Raw genomic sequence first — 24,155 nt, forward strand, 5'->3', positions numbered from 1 at the left:
TCATTGTAAATATTAATTTGTTCTTAACTGACTTATCTAGTTAAATAAAGGTTAAATATAAAATAAAAACGTTAGTAATTTATACTTGAATAACTATTTTTTCTTTTCATACATAGTATACATTTTACAGTGCATTGGGAAAGTATTCAGACCTCTTGACTTTTTCCACATTTTGTTACGTAACAGCATTATTCTGAAATTGATTAAATAGTTTTTTCCCCTCATCAATCTACATACAATACCCCATAATGGCAAAGAAAAACAGGTTTTTAGACATTTTTTTGTTTTTATTTTGTTTAATAAATTTGCTCTAACATTTGCATAAGTATTCAGACCCTTTACTCAGTACTTTGTCGAATCACCTTTGGCAGCGATTACAGCCTTGAGTCTTTCTCCGAATGCACTATATCTTTGTCCATGACCTTATGGTTCAAGAGAAAATAGCCTAATTCATTTAAAAAGCATCTAATCAACAAAGGCATTATTTTCAATGAACTCTTCCAACGTGACTTTTTTCACAAAAATGACAATGACAAAACATTGACAGCGAATACATATTGACATAGTAAAAAAAAAAACACAAAAAATACATTTGTATTCACTAAGTTGATGGTTTATATTTAGGTTAATGTTTTTTTACGGCTTTGTATTTATTTTAAAATCATCATATTTCATATATTTTACATGTGATGAGGCCACACAGAGGGCCAGAGATTATTACAGACACCTGTGATAGACTGAAGTTCCCAAAGGGGCCACTGGATATTTTGTGATAGATTACGTAAAATCCTTGAAAGATGGCAAAATTCTGGTAGTTTAATGGTAAACTTTTGAAAGTTTCCAGTAATATACCCTCCCTTTGCAACCCTACCCACATCAGCCACCCAACTGAGGCTGCACTGCCAGGTTCTGCTTTTTCTACCCACAGAACAACACCGTTTGAATCAGCTCTGAGCCTAGAACTCTCTGCTGTATTCAGACAGTCAGGACTGAGTTAATAACAGAGAACATTGTTGTACTCTGCCCCCACTCACCCCTGTGGTTCGCTACTCAACGCAGCTTCACCCTTCAGTTCTCCTGCTGAGAGAAGTGTGTGTGTGTACAGTGGAGTGTGGCAGCACTCTGCTGTGATTGTCTCAGTCTGGCGCCAGGTGCGTACTCCAGACTGCGAGCTCCCAGCATGCCCCTCTCATGCACCCCCACCTCCGCCGAACTCACCTCGGGTGCTGGTACATCTTTTTTAATGAGCCCAAAGTTTGGGTTCTCGCTCTGTCACTCAAAAAATCCTTGTAGGACAGCTAAGATAAGCAGCCAGCCAGTGTGGCTTTGTTAACCTCTCTTGGGTAGGGGGCAGTATTTTGAAGTTTGGATGACAAACGTGCCCAAAGTAAACTGCCTGTTACTCAGGCCCAGAAGCTAGCATATGCATGGTAGTATTGGATAGAAAACACTCTAAAGTTTCCAAAACTGTTAAAATAATGTCTGTGACTATAACAGAACTGATATGGCAGGCGAAAACCTGAGGAAAATCCGTCCAGGAAGTGGGATATTTTTGATGTGGGTACTTTTCTATTGAATGCCTATACAGTATGTATTTGGATAGGACCCAAATTCCAGTTCCTATGGTTTCCACTAGATGTCAACAGTCTTTAGACATTGTTTCAGGCTTGTATTCTGAAAAACGAGGAAGAATGAGAACATTCTTTCAGTGGACTCTAAATGAACCAGAGCTATTTTGAGCGAGTGACTGATTGCGCACCTTTCGTTGTTTTTCTTTTCTATTGAAGACGCTATTGTCCGGTTGAAATATGATCAATTATTTAGACAATAGACAACCTGAGGATTAATTATAAACATCGTTTGACATGTTTCGACGAACTTTACAGGTACTATTAGAATGTTTTCATCTGCATGTCGTGACCGCCTTTGAGCCAGTGGATTACTGAACAAACGCGCCAACAAAACTGAGTTTTGGGGACATAAAGAGGGACTTTATCGAACAAAACAAACATTTAATGTGTAACATGGACTCTTGTGACTGCTAACATATGCAGATCATCAAAGGTAAGTGATTAATTTTATCGCTGTTTCTGACTTTTGTAATTCCTTTACTTGGTTGTAAAATGTTTGTATGCTTTTGTAAGCGGGGCACTGTCCGCAGATAATCGCATGGTATGCTTTCGCCGTAAAGCCTTTTTGGAATCTTGACAAAGCGGCTGGATTAACAAGAAGGGAAACTTTAAGCCGATGTATAACACTTGTATATTTTATGAATGTTTATTATGAGTATTTCAGTATTTTGAATTTGGCGCTCTGCAATTTCACCGGATGTTGGCCAGGTGGGACGCTACCGTCCCATAAGAAGGCCCAATTCCAAACCAGACCCTAACCCAAGAATGTAAGCACTTTGTGTAGTTTCTGAAACGACTCCTTGGATAGATGTGAAATTCAATTCCAGCTGCAGCAAAGGACATTATCACAGTGGTTTAAATAATATTGATTCTTCCCACCTAGTAAGTTATTTAAACGCTGCCCTGTGTTTTCTGTCCTCTAGAATATCTTCAACAACCACATGTTGGATGTTAACGTCCGATGGCTTGCTGTGCTCTACTTCAAAAATGGCATCGACAGGTACTGGAGGAGAGTCGCACCAAAGTAAGCCATCTCTCTTTTACTTCCCTCTTCTTCTTCTCTTGCTTCTTTCCATTCTTCTCGCCATTCTTTTCACTTTCCTTATGGTTCTGTCTCGTCTTCTCTCTCATCTCGCCTTTTTACGATTAAAAAAATATCTTCCCACACCTGTTACACCTCTCCCATCATCATGTTTCAGTATTAATGGCGAGTTCTGCAAAATGATTGGGCTCAGCTGTGTGTATTTTGTGAGCTCACATTGTTATTCATTGGCGCCATTCTCTTACATCCATCTAGTGTAGGCCATACTGATAGTATTGTACAGACACAACCTATGGGATGGTATTGTCCATTCACACCTATGGGATTGCTGACTAGCTTAATGTTTCAAGTTCACCTACAGGTCCACAGAACAAAGACTGTTTTTAACCACCTCACCTCAAAGACAATCAGTTCTGCCTCTGCAATCCTCCAGCCATTCTTTAGATTTTTACCTCTCACCCCTTGTGCTCTCCTTCCAAAGTCCCCCCTTCTTTTCTTTTGTAGGTGTGGGTACTTCATTGTCATTTGTCGAACAGAGCCGTTGTCACCTCTGCTTGCTGTGGAAGGTGCAATGAACTCCTGGCCATTGCTTTGCGCTTAATGCACCCAGTGCCTACAGACGTTGCCCAATTTACTGGGGGAAGCTATCTGCGGGCTTGTCGCACAAACTTCTACCGGGGTTAGGATCTCTGCTACTTTGTATGGGATGTGGCAACTCTTCCCTCTTTCTCTGTCCCTCTTCCCATTACACTTCACTTAATTCCCTCTCTCTTCTGTGTCTCATCTCCTGCTTTAATTCCTATTTTCTCATCCACCGCTGCCACCTTCCCTTCCTCACTCTTCTTAACATTCGTACCTCTCCATGATTCCCTCCCCTCTCTCTCTCTCCCGCTTCCTCTAACAATAGAACCGCTGGGCCTCGAGGGACCTCCTTCAATCTAATGAGCAGTCATTCTGACTGCAATATTCTGTACGTGTAATTAATACATTTCATATATGCTATTGAAAAGATTATAAATTGGTGTTTTATGAAGGCCATGGGTAAAATTAGAATACCGTTTTTATAAACGAATAACACAATAGCATTTTCATTAGTTTGTTACTGTAGGCTATATGTAAAAACCAAAAAACACATTCTGTGGACTGATATAGGGTACATACCGTTTTTTGAGATTATAATTAGAACAGATCAATACAATAGAATGGCCTGTCCTGTTCTTCATTCACAATTGGTGATTACATAATTATGCATAGTTCGCTTCCCCTCACTCAACTCATCCATTCTCCCCATCGTACCTTACTTAATTTATTTAATCTGTTATGTGTGAAATTAGTTTCAGTTTTGAGTTAATTATCAAGGTGATCATCAGCTGGGTACTGCACTTTCAAATGTGTGGAGAAGTAGGGGCAACGGGGGAAAACCATTCAAAAAATGACATGCCCTCCTAAAACTGGTTAAAACTCCAGTTTTGTTTGTGATATTTAAGATTCTAACAAAGACAGTGTTATATGGACTTATTTAGGAAAAGTCAAGAACGGAGGGTGGCATGACTTTACATTTTAGAAATGTTTGAGCAGTCAAAATGACTGCTTTAGCAGTTCTAGTGTTAGCCCGGGACAGTGTATACAATAGCTTCATACAGGGACGGAGCTATCCCTCACTGCTGCTCTCTGTCATCTTCATGTCGTATCAGCCCTCTATATTAAAGCCTGCGCGTTGGCGCTAGCTCTCTCCCTGGGGAAATTGGATTCAAAGCAGAAGGCGTCTCTCACAGGATATCAGCTGGGTGCTGTGTCAGGCAGTTGATAATGCCATGGCTTTCCTCTCCCTCTCAAATGGAAGGGTGTGGAAATGTAATAATACGAGGGTCATTCTCGCTGACCGCCTCACTAAAGAAGCAGATGGTGATATTTGACAGGAATTGCACACGGTTAATGTGCCTCCCCCGTCCTTTCCTCTAGCATATTGAGGCCTCAAACAATTCCATTAGAGTGGAGAGCGTTTCTGATAACACATTTGAAGCAGTCATCTAATTCAAAATGGAAATTGAGTATTGAAAAGATGTTTGCGTTGATGTTTGGCATTATTTTGTAACCTTATTGTAACCTAGTTCTGTGTGTGTGTGTGTGTCCGTCCAGTGCTCTGTCAGAAGAGGAGAAGACGTCGCTGCGAGCTGGCCTGATCACCAACTTCAACGAGCCCGTCAACCAGGTCAGTCATTTTTTTGCGTGAGCTGTCAACCAATGACTCGTCCCTTTCGGGGCATCATTTCATCGACCACCATCACGAAGTAGAACACTCCCAAACAGCTTTCCAGTATGTCCATTTGGCTCTGTCTTGGAGAAGTGGCCATACTTCTACAGAGACCCCTACCTAGGGATACCTCTACTAGTAGCAGTGGCTGTCTGTCTCCAAATGGAGAGCATTTCAGCCATTCTAGCCCCTTGTGTCTCACCTGTCTCTTCCTCTCTCTGTCACCCCTCTGGAAAGGAGGTTGACTCCGTCAGCAATCTGCTGTGATCCAATGATGTGTGTGTGGTCTAGAGTTAATCTCCCCCCTAAGGCTGCATATAGTGTAACCTTACCTTATCACACATCACCACCAAATGCCTCAGCGAGAGTGTGCTGCATGCATGCACAAGCAAAAATTCAAAATGAAGAGAACACTCAGCTTGCCATAATGCATCTTGATCAATGTCCCTGTTCTCCCTCTGCTATGACTGTAATGCAGATAAGTGAGTTTTGCCCGATCACACCAATTATCTTCACACACACATACAAATATGATTCATCTTTATTGCCATCTGTGCAGTCAGTGGAGTGACACTTCTTACAGAAGCTTATTGGCCCATCTTCGGTCCCTAGCAAGATATCAAATGTTATTTCTCGCATGCTTCGTAAACAACAGATGAAATGCTTCCTTACGGGCTCTTCCCAACAACGCAGAGAGAAAGGAAATAGAGAAATAATAGGAAAGTAATAACACGTAATAATAAAAGTAATAATGAATACGATTACTTGGCTATATACAGTGCCTTCGGAAAGTATTCAGACCCCTTGACTTTTTCCACATTTTCTTACGTTACAGCTTAATTCTAAAATCAGCAATCTAAACACAATACCACATAATGAGTGAAAACAGTAAAAAAACAAAAACATTTTCCCAACTGTATTACACATAAAAAATATACATTATTTACATAAATATTCAGACCCTTTGCTATTAATAAAAATTCAGCTCAGGTGCATCCTGTTTCCATTGATCATCCTTGAGATGTTTCTACAACTTGATTGGAGTCCACCTGTGGTAAATTCAATTGATTGGACACAATTTGGAAATGCACACACCTGTCTATATAAGGTCAAAGTTTACAGGGGATGTTTGAGCAAAACAGTCATGAGGTTAAAGTAATTGTCCGTCGAGCTCAGAGACAGGATTGTGTTGATGCACAGATCTGGGGAAGGGTGCCAAAAAATGTCTATAGCATTGAAGGGCCCCAAGAACACAGTGGCCATTCTTAAATGGAAGAAGTTTGGAACCACCAAGACTCCTCCTAGAGCTGGCCACACAGCCAAACTGAGAAATCTGGGGAGAAGGGCCTTGGTCGTGGAGGTGACCAAGAACCTGATCCTCACTCTAACAGAGCTTCAGAGTTCCTCTGTGGAGATGGTTGTCCTTCTGGAAGATTCTCCCATCTCTGCAGCACTCCACCAAATCAGGCCTTTATGGTAGAGTAGCCAGACGGAAGCAAATCCTCAGTAAAAGGCACATGACAGCGCGCTTGGAGTTTGCCAAAAGGCACCCAAAGGACTCTGACCATGAGAAACAATAAAACCAAGATTGAACTCTTTGTCCTGAATGGCAAGTGTCACGTCTGCAGCAAACCTGGCACCATCCCTTCAGTGAAGCATGGTGGTGGCAGCCTCATGCTGTGGGGGATGTTTTTCAGCGGCAGGGACTGGGAGACCAGTCAGGATCGAGCAAAGTACAGAGAGATCCTTGATGAAAACCTGCTCCAGAGCGCTCAGGACTTCCGACTGGGGTGAAGTTCACCTTCCAACAGGACAATCACCCTAATCACAAAGCCAAGACAACGCAGGAGTGGCTTTGGGACAAGTCTCCTGGCCCAGCCAGATCCCCGACTTGAACCCGATCAAACATTTCTGGAGAGACCTGAAAATAGCTGTGTAGCAACGCTCCCTATCTAACCTGACAGAGCTTGAGAGGATCTGCAGAGAGGAATGAGAGAAACTCCCCAAATACAGGTGTGCCAAGATTGTAGCGTCATACCCAAGAAGACTCGGCTGTAATCGCTGCCAAAGGTGCTTCAACAAAGTACTGAGTAAAGGGTCTGAATACTTATGTAAATGTGATATTTATTTTTGTCTTTACTTTGTCATTATGGGCTATTGTGTGTAGGTGGATATGGGGAAAAAAAAAAAATTGTACATTTTAGAATAACGTTACTTAACAAAAATGTGGAAAAGTCAAGGAGTCTGAATACTGTGCACGGGGTACCAGTACCGAGTCGATCTGCAGGGGTACGAGGTAAAAAAGGGTAACTGCAGATAGTCCGGGTAGCTATTTGGTTGACTATTTAGCAGTCTTATGGCTTGGGGGTAATAGCTGTTCAGGGTCCTGTTGGTTCCAGACTTGGTGTATCGGTACCGCTTGCCGTGCGGTAGCCGAGAGAACAGTGAATGACTTGGGTGGCTGGTGTCTTTCCACATTTTTAGGGCCTTCCTCTGACACCGCCTGGTATAGAGGTCCTGGATGGCAGGAAGCTTGGCCCCAGTGATGTACTGAGCTGTACACACTACTCTCTGTATCGCCTTGCGGTCAGATTCCAAACAGTTGCCATACCAAGCGGTGATGCAGCCAGATGCTCTCTAAGGTGCAGCTGTATCCCCTTAGGGGGAGGCCTCCTTTGTCGTGCACTCTACACAACTTTGTTGGTATGTGTAGACCATGATAGGTCCTTAATGATGTGGACACCAAGGAACTTATTTTTGTTTTACTCTGTTTATTCAGTTTCACACACCAGACAACACAAAACAATATAAATAATATACTCAACTAGAAAAAGTACAAATAAAAAAGATTAGCTATGAAGATACCGTATTTTAGACAAGTTAAACACCCCGGGCAGAAGGCTGCAAAGGTTAAAGGGCATCTGTAGTACAGGGACAGAGTGGACACCTCACCATTGTTCTTGTAAACAGACAAGGGATAGGGGTGGAGAAATGCAACCACTCACACTCAGACAGTCATGGCCACAAAACAACCATCCACTGGACCAAAAATAAAGTTTACAATGCTTTATTAAAAAACGTTTTTTTTGTAAGCATAAACAAAATAAAAAACAGGACAAAACGAGCTCACATTTTAGTGTTTTACAGGGCAAGATGAACGAGGCATCCGCAAGTCACATTAATCATATTAATTCCCAAAAACCAGACAGTTTGTGACGGCCCCAAAACATAGGATACTGTGTGGCTGGTTCCGTTTTACATCGGACACATGTAGCATCAAAATCAGAGATTATTTTTCCAAGTTTTGCCCCGGACCAGTGGATCCGGTGATCCAGTGGATCTGAGGTCTTGGCTGATTTCTTTTAATTTTCCCATGATGTCAAGCAAAGAGGCAGTGGGTTTGAAGGTAGGCCTTGAAATATATCCACAGGTACACCTCCAATTGACTCAAATGATGTCAATTAGCCTATCAGAAGCTTATAAAGCCATGACATAATTTTCTGAAAATTTCCAAGCTGTTTAAAGGCACAGTCAACTTAGTGTATGTAAACTTCTGACCCACTGGAATTGTGATACAGTGAAATAATTGGTCTGTCAACAATTGTTGGAAAAATGACTTGTCATGCACAAAGTAGATGTCTTAACCAACTTGCCAAAACTTTAGTTTGTTAACAAGAAATTCATGGAGAGGCTGAAAAACGAGTTTTAATGACTCCAACATAAGTGTATGTAAACCTCCGACTTCAACTGTACCTGGCGTTTAATTAATTTCTAGGAATAAGGTGATTTCAGCAGAAATGAAATTGACAAACTCCTTAGCTGAGAGTAAAATGGGGTTAAGACGCCATTGATAACACAGGAGGTTGCTGGGGAAACTCTAGTTCAAGCACTAATGGTGAATGGTCAGAAGTAACAATACTCTCATAAGTACACCTCCGAAGGCTAGGCAGAAGTTTTTTGTCCAAAAATAAGTAATCAGTGTGGGAGTATGTTTGATGAACATGAGAAAAAAAGGAATACTGTCTATCTGTCGGGTGTAGGAAACGCCAGGCCTCACACATAGCATATTTCTGAAGAAAAGATTGAATATGTAGGGCACATTTACAGTGAGGGAAAAAAGTATTTGATCCCCTGCTGATTTTGTACGTTTACCCACTGACAAAGAATTGATCAGTCTATACTTTTAATGGTAGGTTTATTTGAACAGTGAGAGACAGAATAACCACAAAAATATCCAGAAAAACGCATGTCAAAAATGTTATAAATTGATTTGCATTTTAATGAGGGAAATAAGTATTTGACCCCCTCTCAATCAGAAAGATTTCTGGCTCCCAGGTGTCTTTCATACAGGTAACGAGCTGAGATTAGGAGCACACTGTTAAAGGGAGTGCTCCTAATTTCAGTTTGTTACCTGTATAAAAGACACCTGTCCACAGAAGCAATCAATCAATCAGATTCCAAACTCTCCACCATGGCCAAGACCAAAGAGCTCTCCAAGGATGTCAGGGACAAGATTGTAGATCTACACAAGGCTGGAATGGGCTACAAGACCATTGCCAAGCAGCTTGGTGAGAAGGTGACAACAGTTGGTGCGATTATTCGCAAATGGAAGAAACACAAAATAACTGTCAAACTCCCTCGGCCTGGGACTCCATGCAAGATCTCACCTCGTGGAGTTGCAATGATCATGAGAACGGTGAGGAATCAGCCCAGAACTACACAGGAGGATCTTGTCAATGATCTCAAGGCAGCTGGGACCATAGTCACCAAGAAAACAATTGGTAACACACTACGCCGTGAAGGACTGAAATCCTGCAGCGTCCGCAAGGTCCCCCTGCTCAAGAAAGCACATATACATGCCCGTCTGAAGTTTGCCAATGAACATCTGAATGATTCAGAGTACAACTGGGTGAACGTGTTGTGGTCAGATGAGACCAAAATGGAGTTCTTTGGCATCAACTCAACTTGCCGTGTTTGGAGGAGGAGGAATGCTGCCTATGACCCCAAGAAACCATCCTCACCGTCAAACATGGAGGTGGAAACATTATGCTTTGGGGGTGTTTTTCTGCTAAGGGGACAGGACAACTTCACCGCATCAAAGGGACGATGGACAGGGCCATGTACCGTCAAATCTTGGGTGAAAACCTCCTTCCCTCAGCCAGGGTATTGAAAATGTGTCGTGGATGGGTATTCCAGCACGTCAATGACCCAAAACACACGGCCAAGGCAACAAAGGAGTGGCTCAAGAAAAAGCACATTAAGGTCCTGGAGTGGCCTAGCCAGTCTCCAGACCTTAATCCCATAGAAAATCTGTGGAGGGAGCTGAAGGTTCGAGTTGCCAAATGTCAGCCTCGAAACCTTAATGACTTGAAGAAGATCTGCAAAGAGGAGTGGGACAAAATCCCTCCTGAGATGTGTGCAAACCTGGTGGCCAACTACAAGAAACATCTGACCTCTGTGATTGCCAACAAGGGTTTTGCCACCACGTACTAAGTAATGTTTTGCAGAGGGGGTCAAATACTTATTTCCCTCATTAAAATGCAAATCAATTTATAACATTTTTGACATGCGTTTTTCTGGATATTTTTGTTGATATTCTGTCTCTCACTGTTCAAATAAACCTACCATTAAAATTACAGACTGATCATTTCTTTGTCAGTGGGCAAACGTACAAAATCAGCAGGGGATCAAATACTTTTTTCCCTCACTGTATATAGGCCTGTAGTTCTTTGTGAGGACTTGTCAAGAACTGGTGACATTGTACAGTTGAAATCCCCCCTAAAATCAACAAATGGGAATCAAAATTGGGTATAGCAGATAAGGAAGAAATTAAACTTGTGTCATCCCAAGTGGGAGCATACAGACGAGCCAAAACAAGAGGGGTAGAAAACAGTTTACCGGTTACTATGACGTATCGTCCCTTAGGATCAGCAATAACCTCAGAAGCTACAAAACGAGTAGATTTATCAACCAAAATGGCAGCACCTCTTGATTTACTATGAAAGTTAGAGTGGAATGCTTGTCCAACCCAGTCCCTACGCATCCTAAAGTGCTCACCAGTCCTCAAGTGAGTCTCTTGTAGAAATGCAACATTTGCGTTCAAACCCTTTAAGTGTGTCAGCACCCTCTTACGCTTCACAGGGTTGTTAGCCCCTTTGATGTTCCACGAAATGTACCTGATCATATTATTTCGGCCACCCTGAGCACTCCCGTTATACAACCCTGTCATTAGAGCATAGAGTGGAAAAGCAATGAATACCCAAAAACCCCAGAATAACTTGTCTCAAAAAAACAAAACAAAAGACAATGACAACATTAGAACTGAACAATTCGATGTTGTGGAGTCAACAAAAGTCAGAAATAGTGTTATAAATATTAACTTACCTTTGATGGTCTTCATCGGAATGCACTCCCAGGAATCCGTTTCACAATAAATGTTTGTTTTGTTCGATGAAGTCCATATTTATGTCCAAATACCTCCTTTTTGTTCGCGCGTTTAGTTCACTAATCCAAATGCACAAGGCGCGAGCACGAAGTCCAGACGAAAAGTCTAAAAAGTTCCATTACAATTCGTAGAAACATGTCAAACGATGTATATAATCAATCTTTAGGATGTTTTTATCATAAATCTTCAATAATGTTTCAACCGGACAATTCCTTTGTCATTAGAAAGGGGACGGAGCTCGTGCTTACGGCCGCACGCGATAAACAACTCATAGCTTTCAGCTGAGGCACTTATTGTGACTGGTCTTATTTGCTCCCCTTTCACAATAGAATCCTCAAACAACTTTCTAAAGACTGTTGACATCTAATGGAAGCCTTAGGCAGTGCAATCTGACACCATTTACACTGGATTTTGGATAGGCAATCACTTGAAAAAGTACAAACTAGAGGTCGGCCGATGATATGATTTTTCAACACCGATACCGATTATTGGAGAATCAAAAACAGCCGATACCGATTAATCGGCCGATTTTTAATATGTATATTTTCTTGTTGTAATAATGACAATTACAACAATACTGAATGAACACTTATTTTAACTTAATATAATGCATCAATAAAATCAATTTAGCCTCAAATAAATAATGAAACATGTTCAATTTGGTTAAATAATGCAAAAACAAAGAAAGTAAAAGTGCTATATGTGCCATGTAAGAAAGCTAAAAAAAAGAAAGCTAGTTTAAGTTCCTTGCTCAGAACATGAGAACATATGAAAGCTGGTGGTTCCTTTTAACATGAGTCTTCCATATTCCCAGGTAAGAATTTTTAGGTTGTAGTTATTATAGGAATTATAGGACTATTTCTCTCTCTACGATTATTATTTCATATACCTTCCGTCCCTCTCCTCGCTCCTACCTGGGCTCGAACCAGGAACACGTCGACAACAGCCACCCTCGAAGCAGCGTTACCCATGCAGAGCAAGGGGAACAACTACTCCAAGTCTCAGAGCGAGTGACGTTTGAAACGCTATTAGAGCGCACCCCGCTAACTAGCTAGCCATTTCACATCGGTTACACCAGCCTAATCTCGGGAGTTGATAGGCTTGAAGTCATAAACAGCGCAATGCTTGAAGCATTGCGAAGAGCTGCTGGCAAAACGCACGAAAGTGCTGTTTGAATGAATGCTTACGAGCCTGCTGGTGCCTACCATCGCTCAGTCAGACTGCTCAATCAAATCATAGACTTAATTATAACATAATAACACACAGAAATACGAGCCTTAGGTCATTAATATGGTCGAATCCGGAAACTATCATCTCGAAAACAAGACGTTTATTCTTTCAGTGAAATACGGAACCGTTCCATATTTTATCTAAGGGGTGGCATCCATAAGTCTAAATATTCCTGTTACATTGCACAACCTTCAATGTTATGTCATAATTACGCAAAATTCTGGCAAATTAGTTCACAATGAGCCAGGCGGCACAAACTGTTGCATATACCCTGACTCTCCGTTCAATGAACGCAAGAGAAGTGACACAATTTCACCTGGTTAATATTGCCTACTAACCTGGATTACTTTTAGCTAAATATGCAGGTTTAAAAATATATACTTCTGTGTATTGATTTTAAGAAAGGCATTGATGTTTATGGTTAGGTACACGTTGGAGCAACGACAGTCCTTTTTTGCGAATGTGCACCGCATCGATTATATGCAACGCAGGACACGCTAGATAAACTAGTAATATCATCAACCATGTGTAGTTATAACTAGTGATTATGATTGATTGATTGTTTTTTATAAGATAAGTTTAATGCTAGCTAGCAACTTACCTTGGCTTCTTACTGCATTCGCGTAACAGGCAGGCTCCTCATGAGGCAGGTGGTTAGAGCATTGGACTAGTTAACCGTAAGGTTGCAAGATTGAATCCCTGAGCTGACAAGGTAAACATCTGTAGTTCTGCCCCTGAACGAGGCAGTTAACCCAACGTTCCTTGGCCATCATTGAAAATAAGAATGTGTTCTTAACTGACTTGCCTAGTTAAATAAAGGTGTACATTTTTTAACAAATATATGATTTCAGATTGTTCTGAAAACTTGAAATCGCCCTAATTAATCGGCCATTCCGATTAATCGGTCGACCTCTACTACAAACCTCAGATTTCCCACTTCCTGGTTGGATTTTTCTCAGGTTTTTGCCTGCAATAGGAGTTCTGTTATACTCACAGATATCATTCAAACAGTTTTAGAAACTTCAGAGTGTTTTCTATCCAAATATACTAATAATATGCATATCCTAGCTTCTGGGCCTGAGTAGCAGGCAGTTTACTCTGGGCACGCTTTTCATCCGGATGTGAAAATACTGCCCCCTTGCATAACAGGTTAAAGTCGTGTTTTGTGTTAGTGGATCAAGCAGCAAAAAGAGAAAAAAAACAAAGTGCGCAATCGAAATTACAAAAGCACACCACTTGTAGATAATACAATTATATTCCCAGTCTTATAACAGGCATTGAGAGAGAAAATGTATCAAGGCTCTCAACCAAAAACCTAATTTGAAGTAGGCAAATCGTAGTAAGACGATTAAAAAATAATAATTGTCTGGTTAGACAATAAGACAACTTACAGCCAAGACCAAAAAAATATGTGTGTGCAACGTTGAAAGTTTGCTGGGCATAAATTACATTGAAAACCTTTAAAATTGAATTGAAGACCCCCAAAAACGTGTAGCCTCGGAACATTTTCTGTTTATTGGGTCGGTATAAACGGATGCAGTAAACCAATACCAAAAAATATTTTGAGTCACTGAAGGCACTATGTAAACAAACAAAATAGGTGAATGAGACAGCCTGGAAACAAAGGAGTTAAGTAAAACCTTAATACAATGAAATTAATATGACTGAATGCTTGTAAGGCAAGCACATTATATGATCAAAACATTAGATCACATCAAATAGGCTTGAGTGGGTTCGCCAACTCCCCAACTGTACAAGAATAGTACGTTATAACTAAACATAGTTGTACCACAGGTGGGCTACTTACTTACTATCCACATTTCGCAAGCAACAGTTGCTGATCTTTGGGCAAATTCAAGACTTCTTGATGTGACGTTGAATGTGAGCCATAGCCTCATCCGGAGAATCAAATGTGTAGTGTTTACCATCATGAGAAAGCCGTAGACGGGCCGGGAATCACAGTCCATACTTCACACCTGGATGGTCCTGTAGTAGTCGTTTGGAGACATTGGTAGCAGAGGTTTCCAGGGCTGCAATCGTTGTAGTGTGCAACTCTGTTGTTTTGAGTGATGTGATTGCTGGCACCGTCTCGTTCCACAGGATGGTTAGATCTGCTTTTAAAGTATCAGAAACCTCCTGTATTTGGGCCTCAATTGTAGCAACTACCTCCGTTTTCATTTCATTTCATCTCAGAGCTTTGCAGTTTGATGGCCCCGATTGTTAATTTCAGCGCCGCCAGGCCAAGCCGTACCCCCGGGTAAAGTGTGTGTCTCCGGGCCCTCAGACTCCGGAGAGGGTGTTGATAAGTGGGTCTTGATAAGTGGGTCTTGTAGGCCGGGTTTTCTCAAAGTCATGTTTTTGGCCTTATGTTTCGTCGACATGCTGACATTCGAAAGCAAAGTAGTCTTGGTTTTTACGGAAAGGGATCATCAAACGAATATTTGAAAATAACTACAGTTTTGCTGCAAAATTCACATTAACTTTAAGAATACTGTGGGAGCAAACGGAAAACACGTCAGTCTCACATTTCGCCCCTCCAACCCCCTCGACACCCAGGAACTTGACGCTGTCGACCTGCTCCACTACAGCCCCGTCAATGTGAATGGGGGCGTGCTTGGCCCTCCGTTTCCTGTAGTACACAATCAGCTCCTTTGTTTTGAAGGCATTGAGGGAGCGGTTGTTGTCCTGATCAGACCTACCACCTTCGTTTCACGAGCAAACTTAATGATGGGGTTGGAGTCACATTTAGATTATGGCAATTCATCTTAATAGAACATGCATCTCCTGCAATGAAGCAGCGAATAAAACTTCATTTTCAAACATTTTCCAATTTGCAGGAAAACATTCTAAACAGTGCACCTGATGAGAGCGGTTCCATATGTGACAGATATGAAAATCTCACTTAGAAACTAAACAAATCTAAAGATGCAACAACTAGGATGGCTTGCTAATATGACTAGGATTTGCCTTCAGCTGCTGGACAACTAAAGAAAGTTGACATGAAAACCAATAGAACAGGAGAGAAATGCTGGTTTCAATGGATGGCAAATGAGGAAGTCTTTAAAATAATTGTCAATGTTTCTCTGGTTGGATTTAGCCTAGGCTACTTTGAAGCAAGGTAAGAAATGCCTCATAATATGAAGTAAAACGTTCAGCTTTCAAACAATTAAGTATGTTTTCAAAATGCATGCTTCGTCCAGCTCACATTGCAAAGTGGTGGGTGACGCTCTGTTAGCCTGCCTACCTTGCCTATGAATTTAAATGATGAATGGGATGCGCACTTCAATTACCAATTTTCTTTGTTTAGCTTGGCCATCAAAACAGTTTATATACCGCAATTGCATTTAGAATTGTTGTGCAGTGACTGGGCTTATAAAAGCATGTTTCACTCGAGCAACAACATGCTGAGGATCTGCAGAAGCAGCTCTAGCACTGTCTGGCAAATAATATTCAGCTCAAAATAGTTTCTGTATGCTGTGTGCGTGTGATAAATAAGATGCATGGTGACTAACAAAAATACACACGCCCCAGATTTTATTCCGCAAATTTTAGCAAATTAACCTAATACGGTCACCACCACACCGTCAGTCATGAGTCATGACCACAGTCAAATTTCACGTTACCTTTGAACATGCGTTGGTAGTACCCAACTTGTGAACGACCATTGGGTCACAAATGGCCTAGTACTCAGTGCTCTATTGTCCCCTCCAACCACTCTGACATCGATGCAAATGCTATTGAAAATCACATCAAACACATATCAAAACGGTAGCATGCTTTTAAAACTCAGTTAGGCTACATTTTTGGACCTCACTGTGATGATCAATTTGAAGAAAAAGTTCAACAACTGTTTGAAACTGAGTGGAAAACCATGGTAATTGTGGATGTTCTTTGAAAGCCAAACGCAACGAAATGGACAGCGCTTTCTAAGGTGATGATTCGTTCAAAGCGTTTAAGACATTGCATGTAGAACCTACCAGCTCTGTCTGACGTCAGAATTCGACGTTTATCCATGTTTCTCAAATGTCAAATTCCCACAATGACAAAGCAAAAACGGGTTTTTAGAAATGTTTGCAAATTTATTAAAAAAAATATCACATTTACATAAGTATTCAGACCCTTTACTCAGTACTTTGTTGAAGCACCTTTGGCAGCAATTTACAGCCTCGAGTCTTCTTGGGTATAACGCTACAAGCTTAGCGCACCTGTATTTGGGGAGTTTCTCCCATTCTTCTCTGCAGATCCTCTCAAGCTCTGTCAGGTTGGATTGGGCGCGTCGATGCACAGCTATTTTCAGGTCTCTCCAGAGATGATTGATCAGGTTCAAGTCCGGGCTCTGGCTGGGCCACTCTAGGGCATTCAGAGACTTGTCCCGAAGCCATGCTTGCGTTGTCTCGGCTGTATGCTTAGGGTCATTGTCCTGTTGGAAGGTGATCCTTCACCCCAGTCTGAGGTCCTGAGCACTATGTAACAGGTTTTCATCAAGGATCTCTCTGTACTTTGCTCTGTTCATCTTTCCCTTGATCCTGACTTGTCTCCCACTACCTGCTGCTGAAAATCATCCCCACAGCATGATGTTGCACCACCATGCTTCACCGTAGGAATGGTGTTGGCCAGGTGATGAGCGGTGCCTGGTTTCATCAGACGTGATGCTTTGCATTCAGGCCAAAGAGTTACATTTTGGTTTCGTCAGACGACCTTCACCAAGGCCAGTCCCCTGGTCCTGATTGGTTCAGATCACCCCCACTTCTTAACGCAGATGGAACCGGTGTGCATGGGCCCTTAAGGTGAACCTGTTGCAGTCAACACAAGACTTCGTTGGGCACTCCAAGGACCTTCTAACTTCCTGTCCAGTTCCAGCAAGGAACAACGGTGCCTGTTCACTTCCACCATCTCCCGTTCAGATGACCTCAATCGTCTATGAATGACAGGTGCTTCCTTCTGGCACAACCTGCAGCCTCTTCTCCGCCACATTCGCCTTGCAGCAACATGTGCGCGATCATAATGATTGTAATGAGGATGTGCTACAGATGGTGGAACATGCCTTCTAAGTCGACAATTGCCTGCATAGCCTCCCTGAATACCAGGAAGCACGCCAGCTGGTGAACAAGTCAATGACTCAGCTTGCCACAGAAGGATTTGAGATAAGTCAATGGGCGAGTAATGTCCCAGCTGGTGTTGAGCATCTCCCTAAAGAAGCAAGATCTGTGGCTCTCCCAAGACCGTGTGGACCCTGAAGAGCCCACGTTAGGACTCCGATGGCACTGCCCTACAGACACATTGGGGTACAACTGGTGGAGCTGATGCCCACCATGAGGACACAGACCGAACTTCGTAGAAAGGAAGATGGAGGCTTTTAATAAGTTTGAATTGGTTACACTAATTCTGGTGTGGATGGATTAAAGCCCATTAGATTTGAATTTAGAATCATCTAAATGTAATTTGATGTACCAGAACATTTTATTGATCTACATGTTTTTTTCATTTAGAGATTCCGGTGAATTCTTTTTGTTTCCTTTCATGTGTTCTACCAGTTTATTATTGGATTATTCACCATGGCAGCCAATTGTTAGTATAGAAATTAAACTTATTTCTCAGTTCGGTTGGCTTTCGTGGAGATCAGACAGTTTTAATTTGCAGGGATATTTGTGCGTTTTTTACCAAATGTCACTTTTATAATGTTGCTGCTGTTATCTGTAAATACAAGATATTTGTATGTAGAGGAGTAACTTTCTTCACCAGTTCTACTATTTTGTACAATTGTGATTAGCCTACCAGTTGTTGTAACTGTAATGTTACTTCTCCTGAGAGGAATTATGCTGTTATTTTTCTCTTATTGTGTATAGAGATTTCTGACATTTAATATATTGTTTATTGGATTTACATTGTAGTAATTTTCGATTTATTTTATCCCGTTTCCCTCTGTACACAGACTACATGTATACTCTGTTGCATCATTAAAATCCTCGACTGGGCTTCTGTGTCTGTCATCACTCTTTGACCAAAGTGCAGTCCGGTATCCGTTTACTCCCAGTGGCTTATCCACACATTCGAGTGCACCAGCCATCTAGCTAAGGAATTTTGTGATTATTTGTCAGTATTTCTGACAACAGTCCCATAACTTTGGTGCAGTACAACTTCATCAGCATGCTGGCAAACCTGCTACCGTAATGGCCATTCAAACATACTAGCACTGATTTGCTGCTAACTGGAAACGGTTTTCTCTGCTGATCGAACACGGTGTGTCTTAGTAGCCACTAGCCAGTGTGTCTGCTGCCGGTGTTCCATATCTACAGTAATCATGGGAGAGCCCAGTTATTTTAAAAGTTAGGAACTAGTGTTAATCAGGAAGATCGTGATTTTTATACACTAAACAAAAATATAAACGCAACATGTAACAATTTCAAAGATTTCACGGAGTTGCAGTTAATTTAAGGAAAGCAGTCAATGCAAATAAATTCATTAGGCCCTACTCTATGTCTTTCACATGACTGGGAATATAGATATGCATCTGTTGGTTAGTTGTTGTAGACAAGGACGCGTGGAGCGCAGCAAAATCGCCTCAGTTAGCCTTGCTGGCTAACTAATTTAGTTGGCTAGTGTAGGTAGCTAGCTTCTTTACATCGATTTGATGCAGTCAAGACAGACACTACCAGATGAGATTATAGATAACCTGTAGCAGCAACAACTCTAACTTTTGCGAGTCGGTTTGGCTACTTGCTCTCTTTCTCCGTCCATGTCGGACACCTGCTCCTCTTGTGCCCCTCCCCCACTTGTCTGTGGGGGAGGGGCACAAGCAGAGAGCAAGTCCCCATTGAAGTTGCACAAAAAAATTCTTCAATGCTTGTGTTTTGACTATCCGGATATCCGAAAACATTCCTGATTATTATTCTAATAATGTTTAACCTATTGTATATGTTTCCTGTATGAACAGATAGCCACCCAGATAGCAGTGCTGATAGCCAAGGTGGCCCGTTTGGACTGTCCCCGCCAGTGGCCAGAGCTGATACCCATCCTGCTCGAGTCAGTGAAGGGTCAGGACGGGCTGCAGCAGCACAGGGCTCTGCTCACCTTCTACCACGTCACCAAGACCCTGGCCTCCAAGCGCCTGGCCCAGGACAAACGATTGTTTCAAGACGTAAGGACTCCCGTCGCTACATCTCGTTCTCTCTCCCTCTTTTTCTCTCTCCACTTTCCCTTTTTCTTTACTTTCCCTCTTTTTTTTCTTTCTTCCTGTCTGTCTTTGTGAGTCTAAACACTTAGTGCCTTCAGAAAGTATTCACATCCCTTGACCTTTTCCACATTTGTGTGTTACAGCCTGAATTTAAAATGGATGAAATAGAGATTTTGTGTCACCTGCCTACACACAATACTTCATAATGTCAAAATGAAATATTTACAAATTAATTAAAAATGGAAATCTGAAATGTCTCGAGTCAATAAGTATTCAACCCCTTTGTTATGGCAAGCCTTATGACTACATCTCTGTACCCCACACATACAATTATCTGTAAGGTACCTCAGTCGAGCAGTGGATTTCAAACACAGATTCAACCACAAAGACCAGGGAGGTTTTCCAATGCTTCGCAAAGAAGGCCACCTATTGGAAGATGGATAAAAATAAAAAGCGGACATTGAATATCCCTTTGCGCATGGTGAAGTTATTAATTACACTTTGGATGATGTATCAATACACTGTCACTACAAAGATACAGGCTTGCGGTGTACCAGGATGTACAAACCCTGTTGTGGTTCGGGAGAGCATGGCCTAAAGGTCAAACACTCCCATGTGAGTGTCTCTCTCTCTTTCTGTATCTCTCTATACACTGGAGTTGTTTACCAAGATGACATTGAATGTTCCTGAGTGGCCTAGTTACAGTTTTGACTTAAATCAGCTTTTAAATCTATGGCGCGACATTGGAATGACTGTCTAGTTATGATCAACGACTAACTTGACGGTCCTTGAAGAATTTTTTGAAAGAATGTGTAAATATTGTACAATCCAGGTGTGCAAAGCTCTTAGAGACTTACCCAGAAAGACGCACAGCGTTAATCGCTGCTAAAGGTGAATCTAACATGTATTGACTTCGGGGTGTAAATGAGATATTTCTGTTTAGTTTTCAGTAAATTTGCTCAAGTTTCTAAAAACAACATGTTTTCACTTTGTCATTATGGGGTATTGTTATACATGAGAAAAAAACATTTAATTCATTTTGAATTCAGGCTTTAACGCAACAAAATGTGGATTAAGTCAAGGGGTCTGAATATTTCTAAGGGCACTGTATTTCTCTCGTACATTAATTCTCTGTAGTTCTCAATTGTATTTCCTTTCTCCGCCTGTCCATCCCTGCTGCTCTCTTCCTCGGTTTGATGCACGTGCTGTGCCAGCCTTGTCCTCTGGGTGTCTCTGTTTAGCTGTGTGCTGACTTCTCTGCAGTGTGTTTGTGTGTGTACAGATGCTCAAACTCTGAAGTAACACCATTTCCCCTCCATGTTTTTTAAAGACGATAAGTCCTCAGCATATAAAATGATACAAAATACATAAGGCGTGGGGTCAGACTGTGGGCTGTGTGGGCAGTCTTTCAGAGACTCATTTAAACGGAGGTTTTTTAATGATGCGGGCAGTGATGATGATTTCAGTACTAAATGGCCCATCAACAAACACAGCTATCCTCCGCACAACCCAGTGTCAACGCGGTGGCTCATAGAAAACACCAGGAAACAGACAAAAAACAAGTCCAACTGAAACACTAATAGTTTTTTTTACCAGAGTTAAAGACTATAGTAGGAGAGACAAGAGTCCTTGTTACAATGATTGATTCAAGTTCTAATCTTTTTGTCTGTCCATTTTGAATAAAACAGACGTTCATTTTTAAGATACACAAATGTTATGCTGTTTTTCTATATCCTTGGTGAGTAATCCGGTCAGAACTATTGACTTAAACCCAATCTATAAGGGTGGACCAACGTTTTGATACTCCCAGAAAGGATTTGATGCTACCATTGAGAGCTACTGCCCTGAGACAGTCTTAGTAATGAAGTATACCTCCATATTATTGCCTGACATTAAGTCTCTGAACTTCCCTCTTCCTCAAACACCAGTATGTAGTGTTTGGCATTGGGCAGCCAGAGCTCCACATTCATCGATAATGAATCGTATCCAATTTCAATTTCCCCTGTGAATTTTTTCACCTTTGTAGGTCTGGGCGATATGGCCCAAGTCTTATATCATGTTAAAAAAAATAAAAATGGGGGGGTGGGGGATTTGTTTGATATTTTATGTTTTGAAATATACTGAACAAAAATGTAAACGTAACATGCAACAACTTCAAAGGTTTTACTGAGTTACGGTCCATATTAGAGGTAGACCGATTAATCGGAATGGCCGATTAATTTGGGCCGATTTCAAGTTTTCATAACAATCAGAAATCGGTATTTTTGGACACGATTTGGCCGATTTTTAAAATATATTTTTTTACACCTTTATTTAATCTTTATTTAACTAGGCAAGTCAGTTTAAGAACTCATTCTTATTTTCAATGACGTCCTTGGAACGGTGGGTTAACTGCCTCGTTCAGGGGCAGAACGACAGATTTTCACCTTGTCAGCGCGGGGAATTCAATCTTGCAACCTTACAGTTAACTAGTCCAACGCTCTAACCACCTGCCTCTCATTGCACTCCACGAGGAGCCCGCCTGTTACGAGAATGCAGTAAGCCAAGGTAAGTTGCTAGCTAGCATTAAACTTATCTTATAAAAAACAATCAATCAATCAATCATAATCACTAGTTAACTACACATGTTTGATGATATTACTATTTTATCTAGCGTGTCCTGAGTTGCATATAATCGATGCGGAGCGTATCGTTGCTCCAATGTGTACCTAACCATGAACATCAATGCCCTTCTTAAAATCAATACACAGAAGTATATATTTTTAAACCTGCATATTTAGCTAAAAGAAATCCAGGTTTAGCAGGCAATATTAACCAGGTGAAATTGTGTCACTTCTCTTGCGTTCATTGCACGCAGAGTCAGTGTATATGCAACAGTTTGGGCCGCCTAATTTGCCAGAATTTTACTTAATTATGACATAACATTGAAGGTTGTGCAATGTAACAGGAATATTTAGACTAATGGATGCCACCCCTTAGATAAAATATGGAACGGTTCCGTATTTCACTGAAAGAATAAACGTCTTGTTTTCGAGATGATAGTTTCCGGATTCGACCATATTAATGACCTAAGGCTCGTAATTCTGTGTTATTATGTTATAACTAAGTCTATGATTTGATAGAGCAGTCTGACTGAGCGGTGGTAGGCAGCAGCAGGCTCGTAAGCATTCATTCAAACAGCACTTTCGTGCGTTTTGCCAGCAGCTCTTCGTTGTGCGTCAAGCATTGCGCTGTTTATGACTTCAAGCCTATCATCTCCCGAGATTAGGCTCGTGTAACCGATGTGAAATGGCTAGCTAGTTAGCGGGGTGCGCGCTAAGACTGTTTCAAACGTCACTCGCTCTGAGACTTGGAGTAGTTGTTCCCCTTGCTCTGCATGGGTAACTGTTAGGATATTTTATCAATGTTTAAGATAAATGTTTAATTAATTCTACCCAGAAACTTAACCATTAGGATTAGAGGTTAGGTAGCATGTAGGGAGGTAGAAAGGAATGTCTGTGTGTGTGCCTAAAGAAAACTAAGTGGATCATTAACCTATGTTTGAACCACTAAGCTATAACTCTGTGGAGATAATGGAAGACAGCTCAAGCCGCTCTGGGTTTTCTGTATCTGTGGGGGGACTGGAACTGTCAGCTAAGTGGTAATAAACTGAGGAGAGATTTCAGGAGATAATTCAGATATTGTGTGTAATGTATGTGTGTTGGAATTAACTTTTGATCAGCTTTGTCCTAGTCGGAAGGGGAGGGACTCTATGACGCTGTTTGTAATATATAATGTGAGGTACATGGTTTTTTGGAGGGGAGATCTCGAGAATCTCGAGAATAAACACTATTGATTAATTTGAACACGGGTCTCTGTCTATTTTATGCAAATAAGAATCTTATAAATTCTTATAAACGGACAGAGTGTTTGCATTGTTATAATTAAATTGGTTAACGAACATTTAGGAAACAAATTCCTTCATCAGTAACGCTGCTTCGAGGGTGGCTGTTGTCGTTGTGTTCCTGGTTCGAGCCCAGGGAGGAGTGTGGAGAGGGACGGAAGCTATACTGTTACACTGGCAATACTAAAGTGCCTATAAGAACATCTAATAGTCAAAGGTTAATGAAATACAAATGGTATAGAGAGAAATAGTCCTGTAATTCCTATAATAACAATAATAATATTGAAGACTCATGTTAAAAGGAACCACCAGCTTTCATATGTTCTCATGTTCTGAGCAAGGAACTTAAACGTTAGCTTTCTTACATGGCACATATAGCACTTTTACTTTCTTTGTTTTTGCATTATTTAAACCAAATTGAACATGTTTCATTATTTATTTGAGGCTAAATTGATTTTATTGATGTATTATATTAAGTTAAAATAAGTGTTCATTC

At 41.2% G+C, this 24,155-nt stretch overlaps 1 protein-coding gene across 1 annotated transcript in view; it reads left to right on the forward strand.

Annotated features, from left to right (window-relative positions):
* ipo11 (importin 11) overlaps nt 1–24,155 on the forward strand; it is a 237,265-nt gene that overhangs the window by 21,108 nt on the left and 192,002 nt on the right. Inside the window, exons 3-5 of the mRNA XM_071402543.1 lie at nt 2,555–2,655; nt 4,813–4,885; nt 19,537–19,740. Coding sequence (XP_071258644.1) covers nt 2,555–2,655; nt 4,813–4,885; nt 19,537–19,740 — 378 coding nt within the window. The remainder of the gene's footprint in view (nt 1–2,554; nt 2,656–4,812; nt 4,886–19,536; nt 19,741–24,155) is intronic.

Source organism: Salvelinus alpinus, chromosome 5 (genome assembly GCF_045679555.1).
Source record: "Salvelinus alpinus chromosome 5, SLU_Salpinus.1, whole genome shotgun sequence".
In the NCBI taxonomy this organism is placed as follows: Eukaryota; Metazoa; Chordata; class Actinopteri; order Salmoniformes; family Salmonidae; genus Salvelinus; species Salvelinus alpinus.